General features: G+C 39.2%; 2 protein-coding genes across 2 annotated transcripts in view; both read right to left on the reverse strand.

Annotated features, from left to right (window-relative positions):
• Positions 1-7935, reverse strand: part of LOC145997375 (uncharacterized) — a 61873-nt gene extending 53938 nt beyond the window's left edge. Inside the window, exon 1 of the mRNA XM_083134348.1 lies at positions 7731-7935. Coding sequence (XP_082990474.1) covers positions 7731-7892 — 162 coding nt within the window. The 5' untranslated portion in view covers positions 7893-7935. The remainder of the gene's footprint in view (positions 1-7730) is intronic.
• Positions 7936-15345: 7410 nt separating this feature from the next.
• LOC145997000 (uncharacterized) overlaps positions 15346-24521 on the reverse strand; it is a 72538-nt gene continuing 63362 nt past the window's right edge. Inside the window, exons 8-10 of the mRNA XM_083133613.1 lie at positions 21045-21262; positions 18808-19070; positions 15346-15782 (exon numbers count right to left, since the gene is read on the reverse strand). Coding sequence (XP_082989739.1) covers positions 15461-15782; positions 18808-19070; positions 21045-21262 — 803 coding nt within the window. The 3' untranslated portion in view covers positions 15346-15460. The remainder of the gene's footprint in view (positions 15783-18807; positions 19071-21044; positions 21263-24521) is intronic.

The following is a 24521-nucleotide window of genomic DNA, read 5'->3' on the forward strand; positions in this document are numbered from 1 at the left end:
ACAAAAGGACAAAAAGTATGAAGTTTCAAGCTGGAAGTCGATCTGGAAGCGAGGATCTACATAAGTACCGTATGAGACTGGCATAAAACAACAAACATTTTTATCTTCTTACAACGCAATTTTTTAATGGGGTTTGAGAGTGTATCCTTCATAGTCGTACCTAGAACTTATATTTGGGTGTGCACAAAGAAAAAAATATGAGGTCTTGTACCTTTTTAATAGCATATTTTGCAACACAATCACTTTGCGCTTTAACTGCACTGATGTTTGTACAGGAATATAAATTCACTAAATGACAGTGTTGAAAATTTCTGAATATATGTAGTAGAAAAAATTAAATTGCATAGAAATTACACACACGCAAAATGTTCATAATTGTTACAAACAAATATATCAAAATACACGTCATCTATAACAAGAGACGTCTGTCAAAAGGTACAATGTTCTTAAACTCATCAATAACTTCATTTATCAATAGACTAAGCTTTTTCCTGTTCCACAAATAGCAAGAGCAGAGCTTCCAATCTATCCTGCTTCTGAGTTGCTCTTAATTTAGTTTTAACTTGTTTAAGCTTGGAGAAAGCTCTCTCTCACACGTGCAGCTTGTGACAGGTATAGAAGAAAAGCGCTGTAGTACAGAGTAGAATGCAGTAAGTATCTTCTTTCTCCAATGACATCATAAAATCGAAAAACTATAGACACTCGTTTCATCAGCGATAATGTACACGTTTGTACAGTGTCTCTCAAAAGTTTTAGGACAACGACATTTTAAACTAGGCAACCCAATTTACACAAGCCGTTGGTGGGTTGCGTGCAGAGTTAGGCTCAATTTCAGGGTTGCCACATACACAATAGATATTTATATTATATCGCAAATGACAAAATTCTTTCTGAAAGAAAAAAAAATAGGTTTTCTAGTATTTCATCGCTGATGAGTCTGCAGTAAGGAAAAGAGGTGAGAGGAAACGAAGGAGAGCAGAAAGAGAAAGCGAAAGGAGAAGAAGAAAAGTAGATGAGAGAAGAAAGAGAGGATAGACGAGGAGAGGAGATGTAGTGAGGAGAATGGAAAAAGATTCGAGGAGAGATGAGGAAAAAAGAACAAAGAAGAGAAAAGAGGAGGAAAACGAGAGGAGAGGAGAGGAGAGGAGAGGAGGAGACGAGAAGAGGGAAGTGGAGAGTAGAGTAAAGGAGAGAAAAAGAGAAGAACGAAAAAAGAGAGTGCAGTGGAGTCGGAAATCTAAGACAGGAAAGGAGATAAGAGGAGTGGAGAAGAGTGGGATGGAGATAAGATGCGAGAAAAGTAGGGAAGGCGATATGAGATAAAAGCAGAACAAAAAGAGGGGATAGAAGAAGAAGGAGAAGGATCTGGAGAGAAGAGGTAGTTGCAGAAAATATCGTCTGAGCGTCAAGAATGGATGCATTGGTCAAATTATCGACATGAAACATTCAATAACATTTTGAAATGTATTGGAGAATATATTAGATCGGTGCGAAATGCCTTTTGGCTGAGTTCAGAGCAAATTAAAATCTTCCATGTAAGATCTTTGATTTTACCTGCGATTACACCACTAAAAAAATGAACGTAATTTTTTATATTTATAAGAATTATTCTCTACTTCTCGGTTCGTTGAAATTGAGATTTTGTAATTCAATATTTCCCCTCCCCCCATCGTTAATTCCAAACTGATTCATTCCGTTTCACACGGCGTGGACAATGAACACAATGGGATATGTCTAAAACTTACGAAAATTTTCTGCCACCGGAAGGGTTTGAACCTATGACCATCAGATTGACAATCCTGAACGGTAGCCACTACCCTACAAGCTTTCGCTCCTTAAGTAAGGTAAAAGGAGCTGACCAATGTGAAATGTAGATAACTCTCCTGCATATAACGTGCAAACAAGTATTGTTTGTAACAAAGAAAACGAAAGTAGTAAGACTCGGCGAAAACATTTAATGGAGAATTGCACATGGTGAGAACTTTTCATTCGATATTTGCGGAGGTATCCTTGCATTGAACTCAAGTGGGAAAAGGGGTAAAATTAGCATGTCCTGAATTGCCACACATATAAATAGTTCTTTCATTAATATTTGTCAATGTCTTTGAAGCAGTACACAATTATCGTATGAGTATCATAATTCACGATCTTATATATAAAAATATCCCGTTGAACGTGTGTCAATTCATTTATTTGTTTATTTTTTTTTATAAATTTCATATGCAGAACAATGTAGCTACTTTACACTGCTATTACAAATAATGTTACCATGCTCTTGTTTAATGGAAGGGATTCTTTTTTAAGGAACATCTAGTATGGAGGATCGAACGTGGGACCGCAATGCTTTCAAGAACTCTAACCAATACACTACGCCCTTTGTTTTCTTGGAGCTACAGTTCCTAATTATTCTGTCGCCTCAATATTGTAACGTTATCTGCCAAAAAGAAGTTAAATACTCAGATATAGCTCTGTACTTCTAGAATTACTTTATACACATGCATTTGAAATTTAACTCTGAATTTCTTTCTTCGTATTAGTATATCTAAGCTTGTGAATATATTTTATTTGTAATTTTATAACAGTTTCATGAACATCTACGAAATAGTTCCTTATAACTTGGAATATGGTGAATAGATATGAAATGTCTTGAAATTCATTTTCGACCACTAGATTTTGGCAAGGGAATTATGTGTGATCCGTTTCCAGTTATTCATTGCTTAAACAAACGTTTTAAAACTATGTGGAATTTTCATTCTGGGATAAGTTTCTTTACTTGCTACATGTATGCGAACTACACTCTGTCCCACTTATCTCTGGAGCAGGTGAACGAAAAAAAGTATCTGAGCAGCGATGAACACGTGAGAGGAATGGGATTGCGTGGAGGGAGGAAAGCCACTGCAGTTACCAGCCTTCCCAGCAGCGTGCACTAATTCGCTCTGTCCACTCGATCCCCTCTCCCCTCTCCCCACTTCTCTTCCGCTATGCGTGGCTTTGCTCCAGAGATGCTGGGACAGGGTACAGTTAATTGTTTCTCAAAAGGTATCATCTATGTCTGTATGCCACACCTTGAATTCTTACTCACATGGAAAAAAAATGTCAATTTGTATTCAGGGGTAGTTTCACAGTTACAAACTATTTTGGCCTTGATGAGAAGTTTAGTGTAAGTAGGCATTTTGTTTATAATTTTGAAATTGAGGTCGTCTAAGGTTGAAATCCTCATATTTAGGGCTTGAACTCGTCATCCCAAGAGGTTGAAGATCGTCCTCTACTTTGTACGTGACCTTCTTTATTTTTCTATTCATAATTCATCCTCATCGTCGCGATTAGCCAAAGGTAAGATAAGAAAAGTCCTCCTCCGTGACCGTGCGGTCAAAGGAGCTGTGCTTTGGACTCCGACTGCAGGACGGCATGGATTCGAGTCCGCCTATGCTCACTCTCTAGGTTCTCGGCCTGTGTATGGGACCGGTAGAAACCCACCATCGTGAAGAAATTGGGGAGCTACGAGTGAGTAGCGTAACCCGGTCTCGGAAATCTCCTATGGGGCATGTTCCTGGGTAAACAAAAAATAATCGATCAGACAATTCGATCATCGAAGGCGATAAAATAACCTCCGGTTGACCAAGTTGCCAATATAAATAAATGGAATACAGATTGTCTTCGAGCTTTACATTGTTAAAAAGGAGCGGATACACGTATTACTATCCCAATAATTATTCAATACGGTTTTTTGTTTGTCAGGAATTATCACTTAAACTATTGCATGTTGAGCTGGTGCCTACCTAGCCGCCTCTGATGAAATCTACCATTCTTCAGATTCTCTTTAAAATTCAACTCTGGTCACTTGTAACGTGCTGGGTGCAGACACTGTTCATCGAAGCACTTTTGCGATAAGAAGCGGCCTTGAATAGCGTGAGTGAGTCACTTTGATCGCGAGCAAGCTAGACTACCAAGCTTGTCTGCCTTTGAAAACCAAGTCATTTTTTTCACGGTTTCCGAACGCGATTGCTATTGTAGAAGTATATATTCTCTCAAAAGAGAAAGAAAGGAAATTCGACCAATGTTCTCCCGTCGTCTAAAACCAAATAGTATCTATTAAACGAAAAGTTCACGATTGTCAATAAACGGTTTAATCTATCTGAGCATAAGGTGAATGTAAATACTAAATTTAATAGAAAGATTCTCCAAAATTTCTCTTGCACTGTCTACGTAAGGTCAGTACCCAGGTGAGTGGCTATGTGGGTCATGCTACCCCCTCGAACCCTAAAATATTTAAATGTGAACCTATAAATAAATAAATAAATAAATACGAAAATAACATCGTCGATTTTTGAAATGTGTAAAAATTTCAATTTTGCTCTTGCATAAATGAATCTGTTTCTTGCGCAAAAGTCTTCAAGCTGCAATATTGGGTGGTTTTAGTTTTATAATCATTGATGCAAGGCTAGCAGCCGTCCGATTCACCGATTTAGTCAGGACAGTGCGTTACTTTCAATCCCTGTCCCGACTTTTTCGAACTGCAATCGTGATGCGAAAATGTCTCTTTATTATTGTTTTTTTGTTAACTCATAATTAGACATGTTCTTTATTGTATGAATAATTATTCTAAGTACGCAACATAGAATTATCATGACTTTTTAATGGCGCTCCCACTATTTGAACTATTTTGTAATATCTGTCTGTCTGTCTCTCTCTCTGGTCTACGTCAATGACAGAAATACAAGCAATATTCTTATTTATTTTTAACCCAATTAAAGGAAAGTGTAAGCATTTAAAGGAAATAAGAAAGATCATCACTGTTGCTCTTCCTTAGAAATTGTTGTTCTTCGAGGAAGAAAAATTCGAAGGATTTAGACCAGCACCTTAACACAGTGTCCCACGAGTCTCTCTTGACTAATACTGTCAAATGTGACATGATTTTATGAATAAAATTTTCCGCCTGTTTACGTATAACGTTGCACAGATTTGGTAGTTCGCACACGGTGTAATTATTTCGTGTTATCTTACGCAACAGCAAATACATTTCATAAGACTGTTCTGGACACAAGACTTGCATCAGTAAACAAGCATCTTGTCTGTTACACTATCACAGGAAAAGAACATCGTCCTGTAATGTTCAAGCCTCTAGATATTTTCCATTAGTAATGTCTAATCACAATAATAAGTTAGAAGAAATAACTGGCATTTTCACAACTACCAATATTCTCGCTTTAATCACTTCGAAAATTATTTCTCGAAGATATCGGTTATACTACAAGAAAGGAAATCAAAATTAAAGTCAAAGTTCAACTACACGTATACCAAACGACATTTACAATATTAAAAGGACAGAATACTTAAAAAAAATGTTGTTTCATTCGAAGGTAAAGGCGTGGTGTAGCGGTTCTTCTACCTGGTTTAAGGAACGAAAGCTTGTAGGGAAGTGGCTACCGTTCAGGTTTGTCAGTTTGATGGTCGTAGGTTCGAACCCTTCCGTTGGCAGAAAATTTTCGTAAGTTTTAGACATATCCCATTGTGTTCATTGTTCACGCCGTGTGAAACGGAATGATTCAGTTTGGAATTAACGATGGGGGGAGGGGAAATATTGAATTACAAAATCTCAATTTCAACGAACCGAGAAGTAGAGAATAATTCTTATAAATATAAAAAATTACGTTCATTTTTTTAGTGGTGTAATCGCAGGTAAAATCAAAGATCTTACATGGAAGATTTTAATTTGCTCTGAACTCAGCCAAAAGGCATTTCGCACCGATCTAATATATTCTCCAATACATTTCAAAATGTTATTGAATGTTTCATGTCGATAATTTGACCAATGCATCCATTCTTGACGCTCAGACGATATTTTCTGCAACTACCTCTTCTCTCCAGTTCCTTCTCCTTCTTCTTCTATCCCCTCTTTTTGTTCTGCTTTTATCTCATATCGCCTTCCCTACTTTTCTTGTATCTTATCTCCATCCCACTCTTCTCCACTCCTCTTATCTCCCTTCCTGTCTTAGATTTCCGACTCCACTGCACTCTCTTTTTTCGTTCTTCTCTTTTTCTCTCCTTTACTCTACTCTCCATTTCCCTCTTCTCGTCTCCTCCTCTCCTCTCCTCTCCTCTCCTCTCGTTTTCCTCCTCTTTTCTCTTCTTTGTTCTTTTTTCCTCATCTCTCCTCGAATCTTTTTCCATTCTCCTCACTACATCTCCTCTCCTCGTCTATCCTCACTTTCTTCTCTCCTCTACTTTTCTTCTTCTCCTTTCGCTTTCTCTTTCTCCTCTCCTTCGTTTCCTCTCACCTCTTTTCCTTACTGTAGGCTCATCAGCGATGAAATACTAGAAAACCTATTTTTTTCTTTCAGAGAGAATTTTGTCATTTGCGATATAATAGTGATATTTTTAATAATTTTATACAATAATAATTGTTTATATTTCTTTCGCGTATTTTATAAATATCTATTGTGCATGTGGCAACCCTGAAATTGAGCCTAACTCTGCACGCAACCCACCAACGGCTTGTGTAAATTGGGTTGCCTAGTTTAAAATGTCGTTGTCCTAAAACTTTTGAGAGACACTGTACCAAGTAATGACATTTTCAACTTCTTACAAACTGCCGCTTATTTTCTCTCATATTGAAATATCTGTCTTTAATTCTCTTTGATAAAGCAGCCCATTAGGGTGTGCCTAGGCACCCTGTGTGCCTATGGTATCCTTCCTGGGTCTTTCTGTTTCATAGTCCCTGCTTTATCTATAAATAGGAACCTTGATTCTCGCGAGTGCAATAATACCTGAAATGTTAATTTCTAGAAAAAAAGTGTTTATGTATGTGTTCTGAACATTTTTTTTCATCCATTCGAACGCGAATTTGGAATAAAATACGAATTGTGGCCTTTTCGCGAATTACAACACATTTTGTGCTTTAAAAAACGAAAAAAGAGCGAAAATACATTATTCTTGGGCTTTAGGCTTAAAAAATTAAAAGTGCACGTTTTCCAAAATCGTATCCGGAAGATACCTAGGGTGCATGTTATATACGTATGAAATAATTCCGACAGCTACATGCAACTACGTGAAAATGGGTGTTCCGAAACGATTTTTCACCTTGTATACTGGACGTTTTCCATCACCGAGGAAAGTGGCGGCGTTCTGACGGGAAATCGGGTGCGCACCTACCGTAAAACTGAAGCTGTAACATCGGCATTTGTCGGCCGAGAACCGTGTTGCAGTCCTGAGCGAAGTGGTACAATTTGAGAGGAGATCGAGTGATCATCTACCGTCACACGGGAGCCATAACGTAGGTATTGGAAAGAAATAGTGGAAATGACTTCCTGAGAAATCGTTGTCAACGTATGAGATTGTTACGAACAGGCGCGGGCATTGTGACCTACAATTTAAAATACTAGTTTAAAAGCACGATGAAAGTATAATTTTAGATACACTTGGCATAAAAGCATGGTGAAATAAAAACGCGAATTTTGGGGAAAGTAACACCGAAAAAAATTGAAAAAGGAAAAAAAAAACCAACACCGTGTCACTATAATATAATCTAAACCAGAAAATCTGTGACTTCAGACGTAGTTGTAACATCAAGGGCTCCCGGGTTCGATACCCTGTGGAGAATCACATTGCAATTACATAGTGGTTTGGATCCCACTTTAAACTGTAGGTCCAGTCCCGATTAGCTTATCTGTGCATAAAATGAACTTAAAACAGCAATTGAAGCAAATTCAATTCAGTTTTTGACCACTCACCTGCTTCAGATTCAAATCCTGAGGAGGGGTGAAATTGAAGCAAGGGTACCTCTGCAGGAATCTCTTGAATCTGCCGTGCGAGAGTTTGCCGTAGTGAAGCACCGCCTGGTGGCCGTCCAGGAGAACTAAGATAACCACCAAGAGAAAGACGAAGATCTTCATTGTGTCAGCTGTGATGGCACAGACCGAAATGACTGACTTTATCATCCAACTGCTCTCTTGCCCTTCCTTTTTTTCTGCACAGTTTGTTTTTCAATTTCTTTTGAGCATGGAAGAATGAACTGCGTCATAGTAGATTGCGACTAAAATACTTTGTTGTTTTCTTCTCTTTAGTTATTTTTTGGCCGATTGTCGCAAGCGTGATGGACAATGGACGCCGGCAGTGGCGTGCCCAAGACTTTCGAAAGGGGTATGTATACCTTTTTTAGTAGTCATCCCACATATTTCCATCTTTTCCAGGGCCTCCCCCATGGCGCAGTGGTAGCGTCATTGCCTTGTAATCGAGGGGTCCCGGGTTCGATACCCGGTGGAGGCACAAGTGGTTCGGATCACACTTTAAACTGTAGGTCCAGTCCCGATTAGCCTTACTGTGCATAAAGTGGACTTAAAACACCAACTCAAACCAAACTCCATCTTTTCCTTCCTTTGACGTTCTTTAGCTAGAAATACTGGGCCAAAGGAGGTTATGACTACACCAACCCCCTTGGACACGCCACTGATGTCAGCAGGATGTTGTCATAGGGAAGTCAAGAGCAAGACATTTGCTTAAAAAACCAGTGGCGCGTCCATGGCCGTATATAAAGCAAGGGTTTAATGGGTCCAAATCCCTTTCGTTGGTTTCATAAACATATACGAGGTTTGTTCAAAAAGTATCCGGCCTTATTTTTTTGGCGTAAACAAATGTAGTTAGGGAGGCGTGATTTGATGCACGTATTGAGGTGATCCTAATGCGCATTTTTTTCCTGCCTGCAGAAGCAGTCAGTCGCCGGCAGACCGCCGATGAGGGAGCAGGTGTAAGTGAGCGGCGTCGGAATTTCGTGTTCGACAAAATTACTGAAAAACTTGAACAACGCTACTGCATTAAATTTTGTGTCAAGCTTGGAGAATCCCAAGTGGAAACAATCCGCAAGATTCGACAGGCTTTCGGGGACAAAGCAATGGGCGCCACACAGATAAAGGAGTGGTACAACCTCCTCAAAGATGGCCGCACGTTAATGGAGAGTGAAGCACGTTCTGGTAGGCCCTCAACATCCAGAAATGAGATTGCCATTGACCAGGTGAGGACCCTGGTGACGCAGGATCGTCGAATCACGATCAGAGAACTTTCAGACTAGGTGGACGTCAGCATTGGATCCGTTCATTCTATTTTGACTAATGATTTGGGCCTCAGGAGAATCTCAGCGAAATTCGTGCAGAAGCTGCTAACGATCGAGCAGAAGAAACTCCGCTTGGAGATACAGACTTTCCTGGCCAAACACAGCACACCAGTGCTTCGTCAGGCTCCCTACCCCTACATGGCTCCATGTGATTTCTGGCTTTTCCCCAAGCTGAAAATGCCCCTGAAAGGAACCAGATTTCAGTTCAGAGAAGACCATACAAAATGCAACGGACCAGCTCCGCGCAATCCCAAAAGAGGCCTTCCAGTACTGCTTCCAACAGTGCGAGAACCGTTGGGAGAAGTGTGTGGCAGCCCAAGGGGACTACTTTGAAGGAGATTAATGTAAGATTGTGGTATCTGAATACACAATTTTTTTATAAATAAATGTCGGATACTTTTTGAACAAACCTCGTATATCATGGCATTCACATAAACTTCCCTTCCAAGTGGAAATGGGTTTTGCCGTGAGTGGCCTTAGCAGAGTATGTTGCTTTCATCTTTTTTTGTGTCTTTAACTCGTTTTTACTTTTTTGTCTGTAAATTATTATTATTTGTCGTGTCTTGTGGATCGGATTGTTCTGACGGAGGTATCCTCCTGCACAAGATAATTCTTATTTCTTTAACATTTTCATCTTTTATAGTTTCCCTGATAAACCTAACTGTATAAAGTGGGCAAAATTGTTTCCCCAGTTAGGCAAGCTGAATTACCATTGACGATTTCCGCCTGTTTAAACTTTAAAAAGGGATGAAAATTCCAGGAGGCTCGTGTTCATTGTATTTTATATTTTTTCATGTTTATGTAAATATTTTATTATTAACTATTATTAGTTGTAATACAGCCATGGCCGTAGGCAGGAACATTTTTCGGGGGGGGGGGTTCATTCATAATTGTTCCCATGGGCGTCGCCAGAAATTTGAATAATATAAATAATAACAATAATTATACAATAATAATTAAAATTTCATAATAATAAAACAATTTTATTCCAAAATAATAATAATAATAATAATAATAATAATAATGAGTGAATATCCAGCATAAAGGTTTTTTTTTTAAGTTTCATACAGTGTGTACTGAAATGCCCAATTATTATACTTTGTTATTAAATTTTAAGATACCTTCAAGAAAAAGCTCTAAAATTGAAATGGAAATTTTAGTCATAAAGTTTTTGTTGTTTGACCTTAAAACTTAATTTTTGGAATTTTGAAAAGTGTGGAGCCATTTATTCTCTTTAAAAACTCGCCTGGTGCATGGATTGTAGCCTCAATCGTGAACGTAATGTGCTACGAAACTGAAGATCGTAGGTTTGAACTCCTATGAAGGGGGATTTTCGACTTTATCGGACAGGGAATTTAAAAGTTGGAAATGGAATATTGGGACAACAATAAAAAGGAATTTTTAGTCTATATTCCTTGTGACACAGGGACAACACTGGAAAGAGGACAGCAGAAGTGAAAATGGAGGGGGTCGCTGGTAGGCTGCAATTCCGAGAATAAATCCTGTTTCACTCAACTTTCAGAATTCCAAATGTATGGAAATTCTAGCTCGCTCGTTTCAACATTGTCTCCTTGTATTTTTGTAATGCTTCAAAAAAAAAATTGAAAAGAGTTACAGATTTTCGTTTCTGAACTTCCATTAATCCAACATGTCAGATGTTTCGGGGGGGTTTGAACCCTAGAAACCCCCCCTCTAAATACGGCCATGAATACAGCGCATCATTTCACTCCTCGGTAATCTCAAGACATCATGTTAAAGAAAGTAAAGCGTTCCGTTTCGTGAAAATTTCCATTTCGAACCCTGAACAACATAAACACATTGCAGTGAAGCCAGCATTTCAGGAGCTAGGTGTCCCATTTTGTTTTGTCGGTGACTGTACATCAAGACAATATTCAGATTGATATTGTTCATAGGGGAAATGTTATTGGCTATATTTGAAAAGTATTTATTAATAATAAGTAAAGAGTAACAATTAAATTGAAACTATTAAAATTGTACCCTCCGTGGCCTGCTAAATTACTTCTGTGTATATATGGACATGCTGCCCTCAAAATACATTGCTTTGATTTGAAATTATCGCGTTCCTGTGACAGTCAAGAGGGTATATACCTATGTGTAGGCTGTACCCGATATATTTATCCACCCTAAAAAGAAATAATGAACTCACCTACCTCTAGAATCTTGTAAATGGCATTGTCCTGCGACAATCCTGCTCCAGATTTACTTTTATCAGTTATTCATAAGAACGCAAATAACCTTGGCTGAAATGAAATTATGTATATGTGAAATATACACTTTTAGACTCACATTATTTTCCAGGGGGCAGTAACCCTCCCTTGTTCTCTTCAGAACGCCTATGGATGGGTATATGGTGAAATTCGCAAGAACCTTAAAAATCACATTAATTTACAAATTACACTTGTTATGCATAAAAAATGTAGTAATAATGTACCATTGATTCTTTTGTACCTTTCTTTGACGTCATTTCTCATCCACATTAATCAATATTCGTTCACTGCTTCTAATTCATTCACCTTTATGCATACACCTTGTAACAGCTTGCAAATATAACAAGCGTCGATCTTCCCTCTAGAGGAAAACTCATCTCCATGTCCAGCGAGATGAAAGATAAAGGAAGTTCCGAGAAAATGTCGCAACTCGCAACAGTAGCGCACAAATGAGTCATGCCAGAGACGCGCAGGAAATGAGTTGCAGTTTCCTTTATGGTCCCTTTTTTGCTGTTTTAGTTCTTCGGAAACTGCGTAACAGGTCAAAACAAGAGGGTAAAAAGTGTTCCTGCCCCGTATAGCCTTGAAGAGCAAACGATATTACGTCACCAGAAACAAGAAGTCGTGGCACGAACGTGCGTTCTGAAACATCAGGCTTGAGTAATAAGATGTATTTGAATTTTTGTTATTTTACGTTGCTTTTCTACCGATTTTGGCTAATCGCGATGATGAGGATGAATGATGATTGGATTAAATTATCCTCACAAAGAACACAGATCAAGACTCGAACTCAGGAACTTCAGTGGCGAGATCTGAAATCGAACAAATAATTATCTCGGTCACCCGGAAAAAATAACAGAGTTTGAGTAAGTTCTCGGCCACAGAGTGAAGAAATTCCTTGCAAGGAGCTGTTTATGATATATTCGTCTGAATGCAAAGGATGCTGTTACAATGATCAATACAGAATCAATATATAATATAAATAAACTATCGTGTGAGAACCACAGGGACGTCACTCAAATTTATCAAATTCACAGGAGAGAAGAAACAATGTATTCTTACAAATATGTCTGAAAAAGAGTCAATTAATTGGAGATACGTGACTACAAGGATCAGAGGCGCAACCACGAATTTCTGTCTGAGGGGTGGGTGGTAAGTAACAGGAGGATAAACTTGCCAATAATAATAATAGAAAAATAATAATAATGATAATGGCATTATTATTATTATTATTATTATTATTTATTATTACTACATATTGGCATTTTTCTGGTATTTTTTCAACACGTTCAATTTCACATTAGCTAATTAATGGAAAACAAGCACACAAAGTGTATTTTTCAAAAACAAAAATGACGAATATAATTCCTTTTGTATATATGACACGTGTAACTTTCATGTAGAACCAGTGGTGGCGATTAGGGAGGGCGAGGGGGGCAGTTGCCTCCCACTTTTCGCCACTTTTGCCCCCGCACTATGCCAAATCTTATATACAAAGGGAAATACACTGTCTTCCCCCCAGTTTTGGCACCTTGTCTCGACGGTTTTGGAACCCAATCGCCGCCACTGTGTAGAACATATGTTTTACACATACACGTATGCAACATGGAGCGACGTAAAATAAGAAAATTCATATGCAACATGTTAACACAACATTGTGCACTTATTCAATGTTTCTTTAATGCATATATACAAATACATTACATAATCAATTCATCCACCTCATAACAAACCAACAGCAAAAATGATTAAATTGTATGTCACATGTGTGTGCTCCTTTCCCTTAAAACAAAACTGTTTACCAACAACAGTCTGAAGAACACATTTCGTCTTATTTCTCTCTCTATTAATTTACAATGCATTATAGAAAATAATCATATTGCGAGCAAGCGAGCAAGAAAATTTTCAGATCCAATTTTTGCAAACTGAAAACAACATTGATTTAATAGGGCGTGAATAATTTCACGGGGCGCCATGGCATTCTCTGTTCTACATATTTTTTTCATTTACATCGTTCGGGGCCCAGGTCAGACTCTTTCCGCCCACTAGCTACGGCTCTAAACTTGATGAGACTGCAAGGAAAACATACAATATGCGAAGCGAGCGAGCAAATTTTACGAAGCGTATTTTTATTTTCATAAAATTTGAAATCGAGAGGGGAGCAATTGTCCCTCTCTGCCCCTTGCAGGTGCTCTTGGCAGTCTGGAAGAAAAATGCAAGAAATATATGAAAACTAATTCCATCTTGAGTATCATTTTGTCCTACTACTCTTAGATTCTGCTAATCTTGCTTTTCTTCATTTAAATGTTTGCCCCCCTCCCTAGAATTAGCTTCCGTCCAAAGTTGGGGAGGCAATGCCCCCTGCCCCCGCGCCATGTCATTCTCTCTTTTACAACTTTTTTCATTTACATCGTTCGGCGTCCCCTAGCTACAGCTCGGAACTTGATAATATTACGAAATGGAATATTGCGAGCGAAGCAAGCTCGAAAAGTTTACAAAATGTATTTTTATTTGCATAAATTTTGAAATCTAGATGGCCAATATTCCCTCTGTGTAACCCTGAAGGTGCCCTTGGCCGTCGATGTTTGCTCCCCCCTAGAATTGATTTCCTTCCAATGTTGCGGGGGGGGGGCAATGCCCTCCCTGTGGTTGCACCACTGCCAAGGATTAGAAGTGGAGATATATCGATCTGACTACAAATAGAGGAGTTTATTTAAACGAAAGTAAACACCGCATTTATGGAGTTACGTTCCTCTCGTTCTCAGACGACGAAATATTACTTGATATGGCGTGTCCAGGATTTTCCAAAAGCTGAGTTATGTCTTCTTTATTTACGGTAGTAATCAGTCTTATATTCCTCCGTATTTTCCAGCATCTGATGTTCTCTTTGTAGAAATCGCGAGCCAAAGGAGGAGGAGATGGGTTTTATGAGATGATCTCCACTACACCCCGTGGGCACGCCACTGAAAAAATGGATCCGCGTATCAAACAAAGATGCTGTATATAAATAGATCCACAGACTCATTGGTGGTGGCTTTTTCGCACATGGGAATGCATTTTGTCAGTGTTGACCCAGCATACAAGCAAGAAGGGATAACCAACCCCAGTCTGGAGAGAGAGAGAGAGAGAGAGAGAGAGGATTAGACCCTCAATGGGTTGTTGAGTATCATTATGTGTCCGTGTCCTTATCCCTTGGACCTACAGAAAATAAAGCTGAAGTTGTTGCATATCAGAACAAGATGGGCTAGTTCTCTCAGGAAAGGGTTGCTGGGATTGTGCGGTTTGGTTGTCTTGTTGAGGAAGGAATCAATCGAATTGATGCAATAGACCTGTGTGTGTGTGATAGAGAGAGAGAAGAGAGAAAATAAGAGGTGCCATCTACAGTGGCGAGGATAGTGTTTGCTGACTATATGGCGGAGTACAGTAAGAAGTAGACATACAAGGAGAGAAGTGTAACAGGACGTTTGGTTGAGTCATTCTGATTGTGAATGAGGGTAGTAGGTTGAGCAGTGGAAGGAGAGTAGAGATGGTAGAACCAGACAAACCTTCAAACGGACAAACTTTTATGATGGCTAAATTATTAGATATGATTCAGGCAAGTGGAAGAAAAACCATCCATAGTGATCTTGTATGAGGAACAATCACAGTTGGCGTGAGGTTTCATTTCAACCAGATGATTGGTATGACTGTCATGGCTGATTCTTTGTCAGCCACGAGGATTCGGAACTATACAATTAGATTGTACAAATAATGATCATTATAATTTATGTACTATGTTACGTTTAAACTTTTGAAATAAGAGAACCACGTCGGCGAGCGCAAAGGCCACGTCGGAAGTGCGCGAGTCATTTAGTATATTAGGATTTGCAGTACATCAAATGATTGAATAATCAATATCCTTGGAATACCTTGAATTTCGTGAATAAATAAATACGTAAATAGCAACGGTTTTCAGTGGTATTTAGTAATGCGAACACTTACAGTATTTATTAATATATCACACAGAAACCAGAACAGTGTTTTAAACAGAGATAGTAAGTAAAATATGAGTACTGAAGGTCTTAATATTAGTTGTCGACCGACAGATTTTAACTTGACTTTCCTAGTCGATTCATTGTCAGAATTATCACTTCCGTTTTCTATGTTTAGCACCATTTCCTTTGTAGAAAGGCAAATACAAATTGTCCCGCTCAGGATATAAGGTGCTATAAGGTGGAGGCGCTTGCGTTTCCTTTTGTTTGGCGCTACGGTGGCAGCATTTCCAAGAACATATCTCAACCAATACCAGGAACAGGGAAACTGCCACAGAAACAATGTAAACAAAGAATATCGGCTTGACTTGGGCCATCTCTATGGGCAACAGGCTTTCTGTTTCTTCAGTATCACGCCTTGGTCGCCATTTCCGTCTCAGGTATTCCAGAATTCCTCCCTCCTCGAGTTTCTTTATTCTGTAAAAAATAATATCAAATGTTCAAGTTTGGGAGAATGGCAGAAATTATACAATACTACTAACCCAAATCAGATATGAGGCTTCACCCAAGCTGATAGCAAGCACACTCGTCGTAGAGATTTGCCAAAGGTGAAAAAAGAAGTAAAATATGAAATGCACATGCAAAATTCATATCACTCTGTCTAATTTTGCAACAAATTAATCTATCAGCCAACATTCCCAGGGTGACTGAGCTCAGGAGGGATTCTTTTTAAAAGGGCACCTGGTGGTGACACACAAGTAGAGTCTAATAGGAACAAATGACACTTACTAAAGTAATCATTGAGTCCCTTTAGTATGTCTTAATGTGTGTAATGATGATGTAAGCATGAGCATGCAATGTAAATTGGACATTATCCATTGTCTAGTGCTTTTAAACTATTTTTATTCTAACACTACGTTTCGGGAGATTTTCCTTAGTTTCCAATGTGTGTAGTACTGTTAACGTGCTCCACTGAATTCTATGTGATTCACTCCACGCATGTTAAGCATCGGATTTGTAGTAAAACCACAGTTCTGTCGTAGGATCGATTCCCACCTCCGACAAAAGAAATTTCATCTGAAGACGAAAGAAAAGGTGCTCTCTCGAAACCATGCGCGTGCACTCCGGTACAGCAAGGTCAGCAGTGGTGGCACGCAGCATAACTGTTACAAATTAATTCTTTAACTTTTGGTTTCTCATTATTTCTTCCGGGTTGCCTCAACAGAATATCAACCTGCAAGCCTCCAAGGTTCGTCCTTTTCCGATATGAGGCCATCAACACCCTCTCGCGGCGTGTTGACAAAACATCTGCGTAGTATCACCCTGCCACAAGGACCCCCAAGAAATCCCCCGGCGACCTTGAAGTATCGAATGGGAGGGTAGGTTGTGTTGGAAGCAAATTTTGTTTTCCAACCGGTAATCCTGAAAGAAAGCCAGAGTGCCATCGGATCACTCTACTGATGTCTTCAGTGTTGCGAACTGCACGATTAAGTGTCCAAGTGTACTGTATACTGTCAGCGATGTAGCATACCCACCAAGCTACTTAAAGTTTATATTCATAAATAAACTATAAAGTTTCAAAACAATAAAAATATGATAGCTGACACACGGATGACATATTCTATGTGAAGATAAACGTTTCCGAACGTTGTCCATGGACACATCCGCCAAATAGAGTTGGTGAAACTCCCTTGCCGCGGTCACACTTTTTCCAAGCGCTTTGCGAGGTGAAAAGTTACGGTTTTTCAGGCGGGTGAATTTTTATTTGTTTGCTTCAGAAAGTTTAGTGTTGGCATTGTTTACTATTTCTACGGAAAGTACTACGTGGTGCCAAAGTGGATTTGTGAATATTGCAATGTGTGAAAATCTTGAAAATTGTTTCAATCATCCGTCTGTTGCATTAAATACGTTTGACAACAGACCAACTGAAATTCGAAAAAATGAACAACTGCGCCAGGACATTCATCTTTCCCTTAGAGACGTTGTGGAAACAGTATCAGGTAGAGTGCTCATTTTTTCATTATAACGTACCATGTAGAAGCAATGAATTCTTGGTGTTCTTAATTTTTCGGGATCTGCTTACCTCAACGGAAAATGTCACCGCACGCCACTGCTCGAAACGTAGTGTTAGAATAAGTATAGTCTAAACTACTGGATAATGTCCAATTAACATTGCATGCTAATGTAGTACCACTGTCACTAACATTGAGAATGATGATGTAATTACACAATTAGAAGTTGACCCAACTTGTCAATTTATTCGGCCCGTTAAGGATTTTCACCCAAGTATAACTCGTTTAATATCTAAGAAACTAAAAGTTGAAATATACAAAACATTAATTTTGCCTGTAGTATTATATGGGTGTGAAACTTGGTCCCTTACATTAAAAGAGGAACATAAATTGAGAGTATTTGAAAATAAGATCGTTAGGAAAATATTTGGACCTAAAAGGGATGAGGAGACAGGTGAGTGGAGAAGGTTACATAATTTAGAACTACATAATATGTATTCATGTCCAGATATTATTAGAATAATTATATCAAGAAGACTTAGGTGGGCAGGCCATGTGGCACGAATGGGAGAGGAAAGAGGAGTTCACAGGATTCTTGTTGGGAAACCTGATGGTAAGAGACCTGTAGGAAGGCCAAGGCGAAGATGGAGGGACAACGTTGAGATGGACCTAAAGGAAATCGGTAGAGATGGAAAAGAGTATATAGATCTTGCTCAAGATAGGGACAGATGTAAGGCCTGTGTTGCTGCAGCCATAAACCTTCGGGTTTAAGAAGGCTAGAGAGTTAGTTAGTTAGTTATAACTCGTACCACATAAGACAAAGGCACGTTTCCACGTGGAAAAAGTTATCCTTCAACTTCACCAGACAATATATATTTTATGTTGTACATCTATGAGCGCATAATTTTGCTATTAAATCATTAACGTCAATATGATATCTGAATCATTAACTAGTCGTGTACCCATATACACCAACTAGGCTATCCCTTCTATAGCTTTCTGATTACTAACTTCCAATGCTGATACCTTCTCCCCGTAAGCCACCTAAGAATGTATGTTCTTTATCGGCGACGTTGTTTACTTTATGTTTATCGATGTTTCAGTATAAGATTATCTCAGAGTACTGAAGGTAACCAAGAAGAAACAGATACCTTGCTGCAAGCGTGGGGTAAGCTTGCCATGCCATGTGAAGACGCTTGCAACAAGCTGTCCATGGCAATCTGTGAGATTAGTTACCACAAGTCCAAGTTGCAGCAAATTTGCCAAGGCAAGCCTGCATCAAGCTTGTTATAACTAGCTGTAAGCTTTCAGCATTAGCCTTTCTGCAAAGCAAAAGTGCTTGCAAACATTCGCTTGGCGAGTACCACTTACATCGAACTTGCATCCAGCTTGCCGTATCAACCTTACTTTGACAAGCTACAAAGAAGCTATCGTAAGCTTGCCACAAGCTTACGTGCTACCTGGGAAGTAAATAATGAAACCGTACTTACATATCGCTGAAGATGGGCATGCACTTGAATTCGTTATAACCTACAAAGATGAGGCGCTCCTTGAAGTAGGTGATAGGCAGAGACACTATCTTGCAAGGGATCTTCCGAGGATCGAACGACGTGAGGTCCTCGCTGATGAAGAGCACGGCTTTCTCCTTGCAGACCCTGTCGAAGGCCTCGTAGGTGTTGTCGATGTAGCTGCTGTTCTCCACACGCAACCGCAGATAGAAGATTTTCATGAGCTCGTCCCACTTGCTGAGATACTGTAAGGATATGGAGGGACGTAAATTTTCCGCATGTTTTTACAGAAATTTTAAATTTATTATTATCATTTTTTCATTCATCTACAATTAAAGAGAAGTTCAAACAAGATCCCTTATCTCCTTTAGTTTTTTTGTCTTAGAATGTTACTAGGAAGATGCAAGATAGCAAAGCAAGATTAATATTGAATAGTGTAACTCAGTGTACGCAGGTGATGTTGACTTGCTAGAGAAATATGTAAATATAGATTACATTAATGCTCAGATATGTTTTAAAACAGCAAGGGAAACTGGATTAAAATTACCAAATAGTACACTAATTTCACGGTTACAAACTGACAAGTGTTACGTAAAAATCAAAACTTACTTATTCACGATAGTTCATTTAAATCAGATTTGATATTCAAGTACTTACGAGAAATAGTAATAAACTATAATCATGTTAAGGAGGTGGTTTAAAATACACTTGAATGGCTTATTGCAGAAAGGGACCTGAGTCACTTTTGCACAATTCTGAGAAAAACAATGAAAAATCGTATAATATTAATAGTGTAAGAAAGAAATGTGCCGTTGTTGGCTCAAATATTCAACATAATGAATAGTTAATTTTGCAACCCTCAATGCACCCGCCTGCAGTATGCTGCTAGACACAGTGGAGATGAAAAAATTAACTCCGATATCTCAAAAATGTGACTCAGGTCCCTTTCTGCAATAAGCCATTCACTTATTCATGTAATACGTGTTAAATATGAAATAATCTGAAGGCTAAAATTTAACAAAACAGTAACGTCGTTCCTTGTAATGAAGAACAAACGCGAATTGAGACATTTTGAAATAAATCCTCAGACCTAAAACAGACGAAGAAACAGGTGATTTATTGGATCTTACATAATACTGAACTGCTTAATCTATATCGTAAAGTTCTGCTAGGAACGTGGGATCGAACCAGGAACCTCAACCGTCCTGATGGGTGATGTAACTCAAAGTATCATTCATCCTCTATAATGTGAGCACTTGCAGATTGCTCGGTGGTAAGGCGCGAGAGGTTAACTGTTCACACTCAGAAATGGCAAAACACAATCACTTGGATACTACACTTTTAAGTCTGGATCAAACATGATTGAAATAGGATAATACCTGACTATCGGAGATGATGAAGATCCTCGCAGATAGCTCTTAGCGTAAGCCTGTGATTGTTCGCTCAGTTTCTCCCTCTTGCTTTCAGCTCCAAGACCAAAGATAAAAGACCTCTCACCACCCGTTGCTCTCTAACTTATTCCTTCTTCCGTCTCCCTGGTCATTGCCCTGCAATACCTGTTGATCAGCACCTAAACTGCCAATAATCCAGGAAGGTTTGTTAACTACTGACATGACATTCCTTGAATGCCTGGGAGAGCAACGGCTGGTGATTGAGTTTATGAATTCTTGCTTGATACAATTCTCTATTTTGAGTAGATTGACACAATATTCATCTCCTGATACCGATGAATATTTCAATCAAAAAAGCTTAAATGAGCGGACTATGTGGCACATAGAAGAGGAAAGAAATGTTTGCAAGGTCTGTGTTGAGAAACGTGATGCAAAGAGGTAGATGAAGATGGTAATGCAGTGGAAGCAATTTAGGAAGTCTTAGTGTACTGTACGGCCATCTTGGATGAAAGATGGCCGTGCACTATGGCTTCCTAAAGATGGCCGCTGACTAGTGGGATTATTGGATTGATGTTACTCAGGATAGGGATAGGTGAAAGCTTTGTTGCTCTGGCAATAGACCTCCGAATTTTGTAATGTAAAAAATGTTAATTACTTGATTATTGCTATCGTTTAAATTGGTATCTATCTACAATGGAATATTTTATATTTTTTCCATGTTCTCTTGGTATTGATATTGTCACGCTTCTACCAGTATAGAATTCTGGGTGACGTTGTTACGACGTTACTTTCTGCATCAATAATAACTAGTAGGAGTTGTGCACCTACATCCGCTGCTTCATCTGGCGTCCTCTCCTTTACCGTCTGGATGAGGTAATCATCCCTGCGCAGGATGTTCTCCAGGGAGGTGAAGGGAAGCTGCCAATTCCTGGCGGTGATGTTCGACATCAGGACTGACGTGTACGTCTGGTAGATCAGGTAGCCGAAGACGAGGGACACGAAGAACACTATGCGAGGCGCCATCGAGGAGGGCACAAAGGAGCAGCCTGCAACACAAAAGATGGTTTGTAGGGAGGCTCATAAAGCTATGAATAATATTAGAGGCGTCTGGGTTGACTGGATGATGACAGAGGTTGCATAATCATTTCAGTGGTTGGTGACTGTAGGATCATCCCTGTCCTGTAAATAAGGAACAATACTCTGAAATTCTTGCTCCGTTGTGCATGTGGCGTAATGCTAAATCATCATAAAGTGAACGTGCAAACAAAGAGCTGAAGGCCATATCTAGATATGAGGAAATGGTCATTCCAGAACAAAGAAAGATTTGCTTATGAGTTATCGTGGATACGTTCGCCTCTTGCTTACCTGCCCCCAGTTTAGTCATCATAACACTTCACCGGTCCTACGCCAAGGGTCCCGGGTTCGAATACCGGTCGGGCTTGGTTGTTTGTGAATGTCCATTCATAAATTTCATCATTTCATCACTCATCCCCATCTTCACAAACAGTGACGTGCGCTGAGGACTAGCTAGTCTAGCAGAGATAGATCAATCAATCTCACATGCTAATTATTTTCAAATCACAATATTTATTGTCTTGTTAAAGCCACAGTTCATATGCAACACTTTTTTTCACGCGCTTCTCGTCCCTCGGTGCGATCCACGCGGGCAAAGCTGGCCTAGCTCGCTCTTGCTCCGCCTCACCACTTCCAGGTAGAAACGACCGCCCGAAGGGAAAGGGAAGATTTCTGCCTCTACCTCCCTTGCACCCTTGTCCCCCGCTGTAATAGTGAGAGCCCGTGCTTTCAGGTCCCCCAGTATATCTCCTATAGGACAGATAGGGGATTGGTTTTCCTCCGATTTCTTATGTTATCTGTATTTACACCATAACTTTTTACACGTTGTACAATATGTATGTATAATATGGGATGTAGTTTTATTATTTATAAAATGGAAAGTATTATGTGCAGACATAATGTTATGCTTTCTTGTTCTTCTTTTTTTCAAATATGGAATATATAATGATTAAATAACAAATATTTGCTCAGGCTCCCTCTCGCTCTCGTTTTAGTAGTGTTTTATTTAAATATACTAATCTCTTGGCCTCCAATAAAAAAATGGGTAAACTAAACAGTCGTAAATACGGACGTATTTATTTGCGCAAGAGATCGCGCGTTCATATTGTTGTTGTTGGTTTGGTTAATTTTACTTCGCTTTTCTGCCCCCATTTGGTTATGGCGAAAATCAGGATGAGTGATGAAATTGATGAAGCGACCTCACAATGAACAATCCAGGCCGGAATTCGAACCCGTGATGAGCGCGCATTCTTGTTCTTATGTGTTGTACTCTGCACTGAATAATGAAATAATATGGAATGAAAAATGCATCCCAGTACCCAAAAAGCCAAATGAATATTATTGAAGAAACTACAAAAAAGTGTGTTTTGTTACCGGTTTATCTCCTCCAATATGTTGAATTTCTGCTACTTCCCATCACTTTTCTAGCTGTATAGATTTCAATGCTAATGAGCTTAAGGAAGTCATGAGGAACAATCGTAAACAGAGAACTCTAGACTCCTGGTTTCACAGTGCCCTGCAGATGCACTGAGAGGGATTTTTTTTAAAAAAAAGCCTTGCTGCTCTTCCATCACTTTACCTACCTTCTGCCATGACGATGAACGTTGATTAAATTAAACAGGTGAAGGGTGGATACAAAGGAACACTCATGCACAGGCCAGGGCTCGAGCCCGGATCCTTCAATAACGAGATCGTGGGATGGAGAAATTAGGGAAATCGAGCAATGCAAAATATTTGGAAAAAACAATCGTGTACAAAGATGATGTTTCAAAAATCCAATTGAAAATTACCACTGAGGAAAAATGCAGTTTGTTTTACCGATACCCATGTATTTCCACTCATCTTTGTTGTCGGCCGACCTCCGTGGGTGAGTGCAAATTGTCCCGGATCTGTACCCGGTGGAGGCACATATTGGTTCGGATCCCACTAGAAACTGTAGGTTCAGTTCCGATTAACCTTTCTGTGCATTAAGTGGACTTAAAACACCAAATCGACAAGCAAATCAACGAACCGTGTGGGATTGGTTATCACAGCGCGCTACGACACCAGGAGTTCCGGGTTCGAACCCCGACCTGGGCATAGATGTTATTTGTGTTTGTCCCTTCATTAATTTTATCGTATCATCTTCGCAATTAACGAAATGTGACAAAAAAGCGACGCTAAGTAACAAAAATCAAATCAAATCTGCTTTTGCGCCACTTTTGGCTATTCGCAAAGATGATACGATAAAAGTGATGAAGGGACACACATACAAAGAACACCTATGGCCAAGCCGAGATTCGAACGCGGGATCTCTGGCTTATAGTAGTCAAATCAAATCATTTTTTTATTTTTGAAAGGTGATGGGTGTTTGTGTACTTTTTTTTAGAACTCATTCATCATTTTGAAATCTTTTCCTGTTTTTGACGCTCTTTTTTTTTCTAGAAATGAGCTTAAGGAAGTCATGATGGACAATCATAAAAGGGGGAGGGGTTTGACCTACACCAACCCCCCTTGGGCACGTCACTGATTGCTTCCCCAAGTGTCGATGTCACCGCACGTCACTGTTCGCAAATTAGCCAAGAGGCACAAAACGCGAAGTAAAATAAACTAAATCAAAATCAAATTCACCGATCCCTCTTGTGGAAAAGTCGCGATCATATTTCTTGTGTATATTTTATCCTTCAGCACCACATATGTGTAACCATGGTGCAACTGTTCGATCCTGAATAATTGTAGCTTATAGTTCTCACAAAGCCTGTAATCTTCAGTGACCCAGTGTCCGTCCAAGTTCAAATTTAGCACTGATTAAATTTTTAAAACTGCTTCGATATGATTCATGAACAACTAAACACTTTCAAGACCGGATGAAGGTCAGCTGATGCACAAATCACAACTCAATAATGGCATACCTCGGTCACAAGCAACTTTATTTAGGAAGAAAATCCGTTATTTAAACTTGTTAGACTTCCCTCTTCAAAATGCTTCTTAACCTCCTACCGATGACACCACACTTCCAACTCACTAGGGGGTGATTCCATGCCAAACCATCCAATGGTGGTTGCATGACCATTTTAGAAAAAAATCATTTTTAGTACATGCGTTTGTACATGTTTCTAGATATCAAAACCAATGTTCAAAAAAAATTATTGTCTTTAGTTCTCCTGCATTTTTAAGCCTGATTTTTTTAATGAAAGGGTTTAGTCTAAGGCTTGATTTTTTTTTCATGTGTAGACCTACCTGCAGGGTGTC

This window comes from Lepisma saccharinum, chromosome 13, assembly GCF_977018435.1.
Source record: "Lepisma saccharinum chromosome 13, izLepSacc3.1, whole genome shotgun sequence".
In the NCBI taxonomy this organism is placed as follows: Eukaryota; Metazoa; Arthropoda; class Insecta; order Zygentoma; family Lepismatidae; genus Lepisma; species Lepisma saccharinum.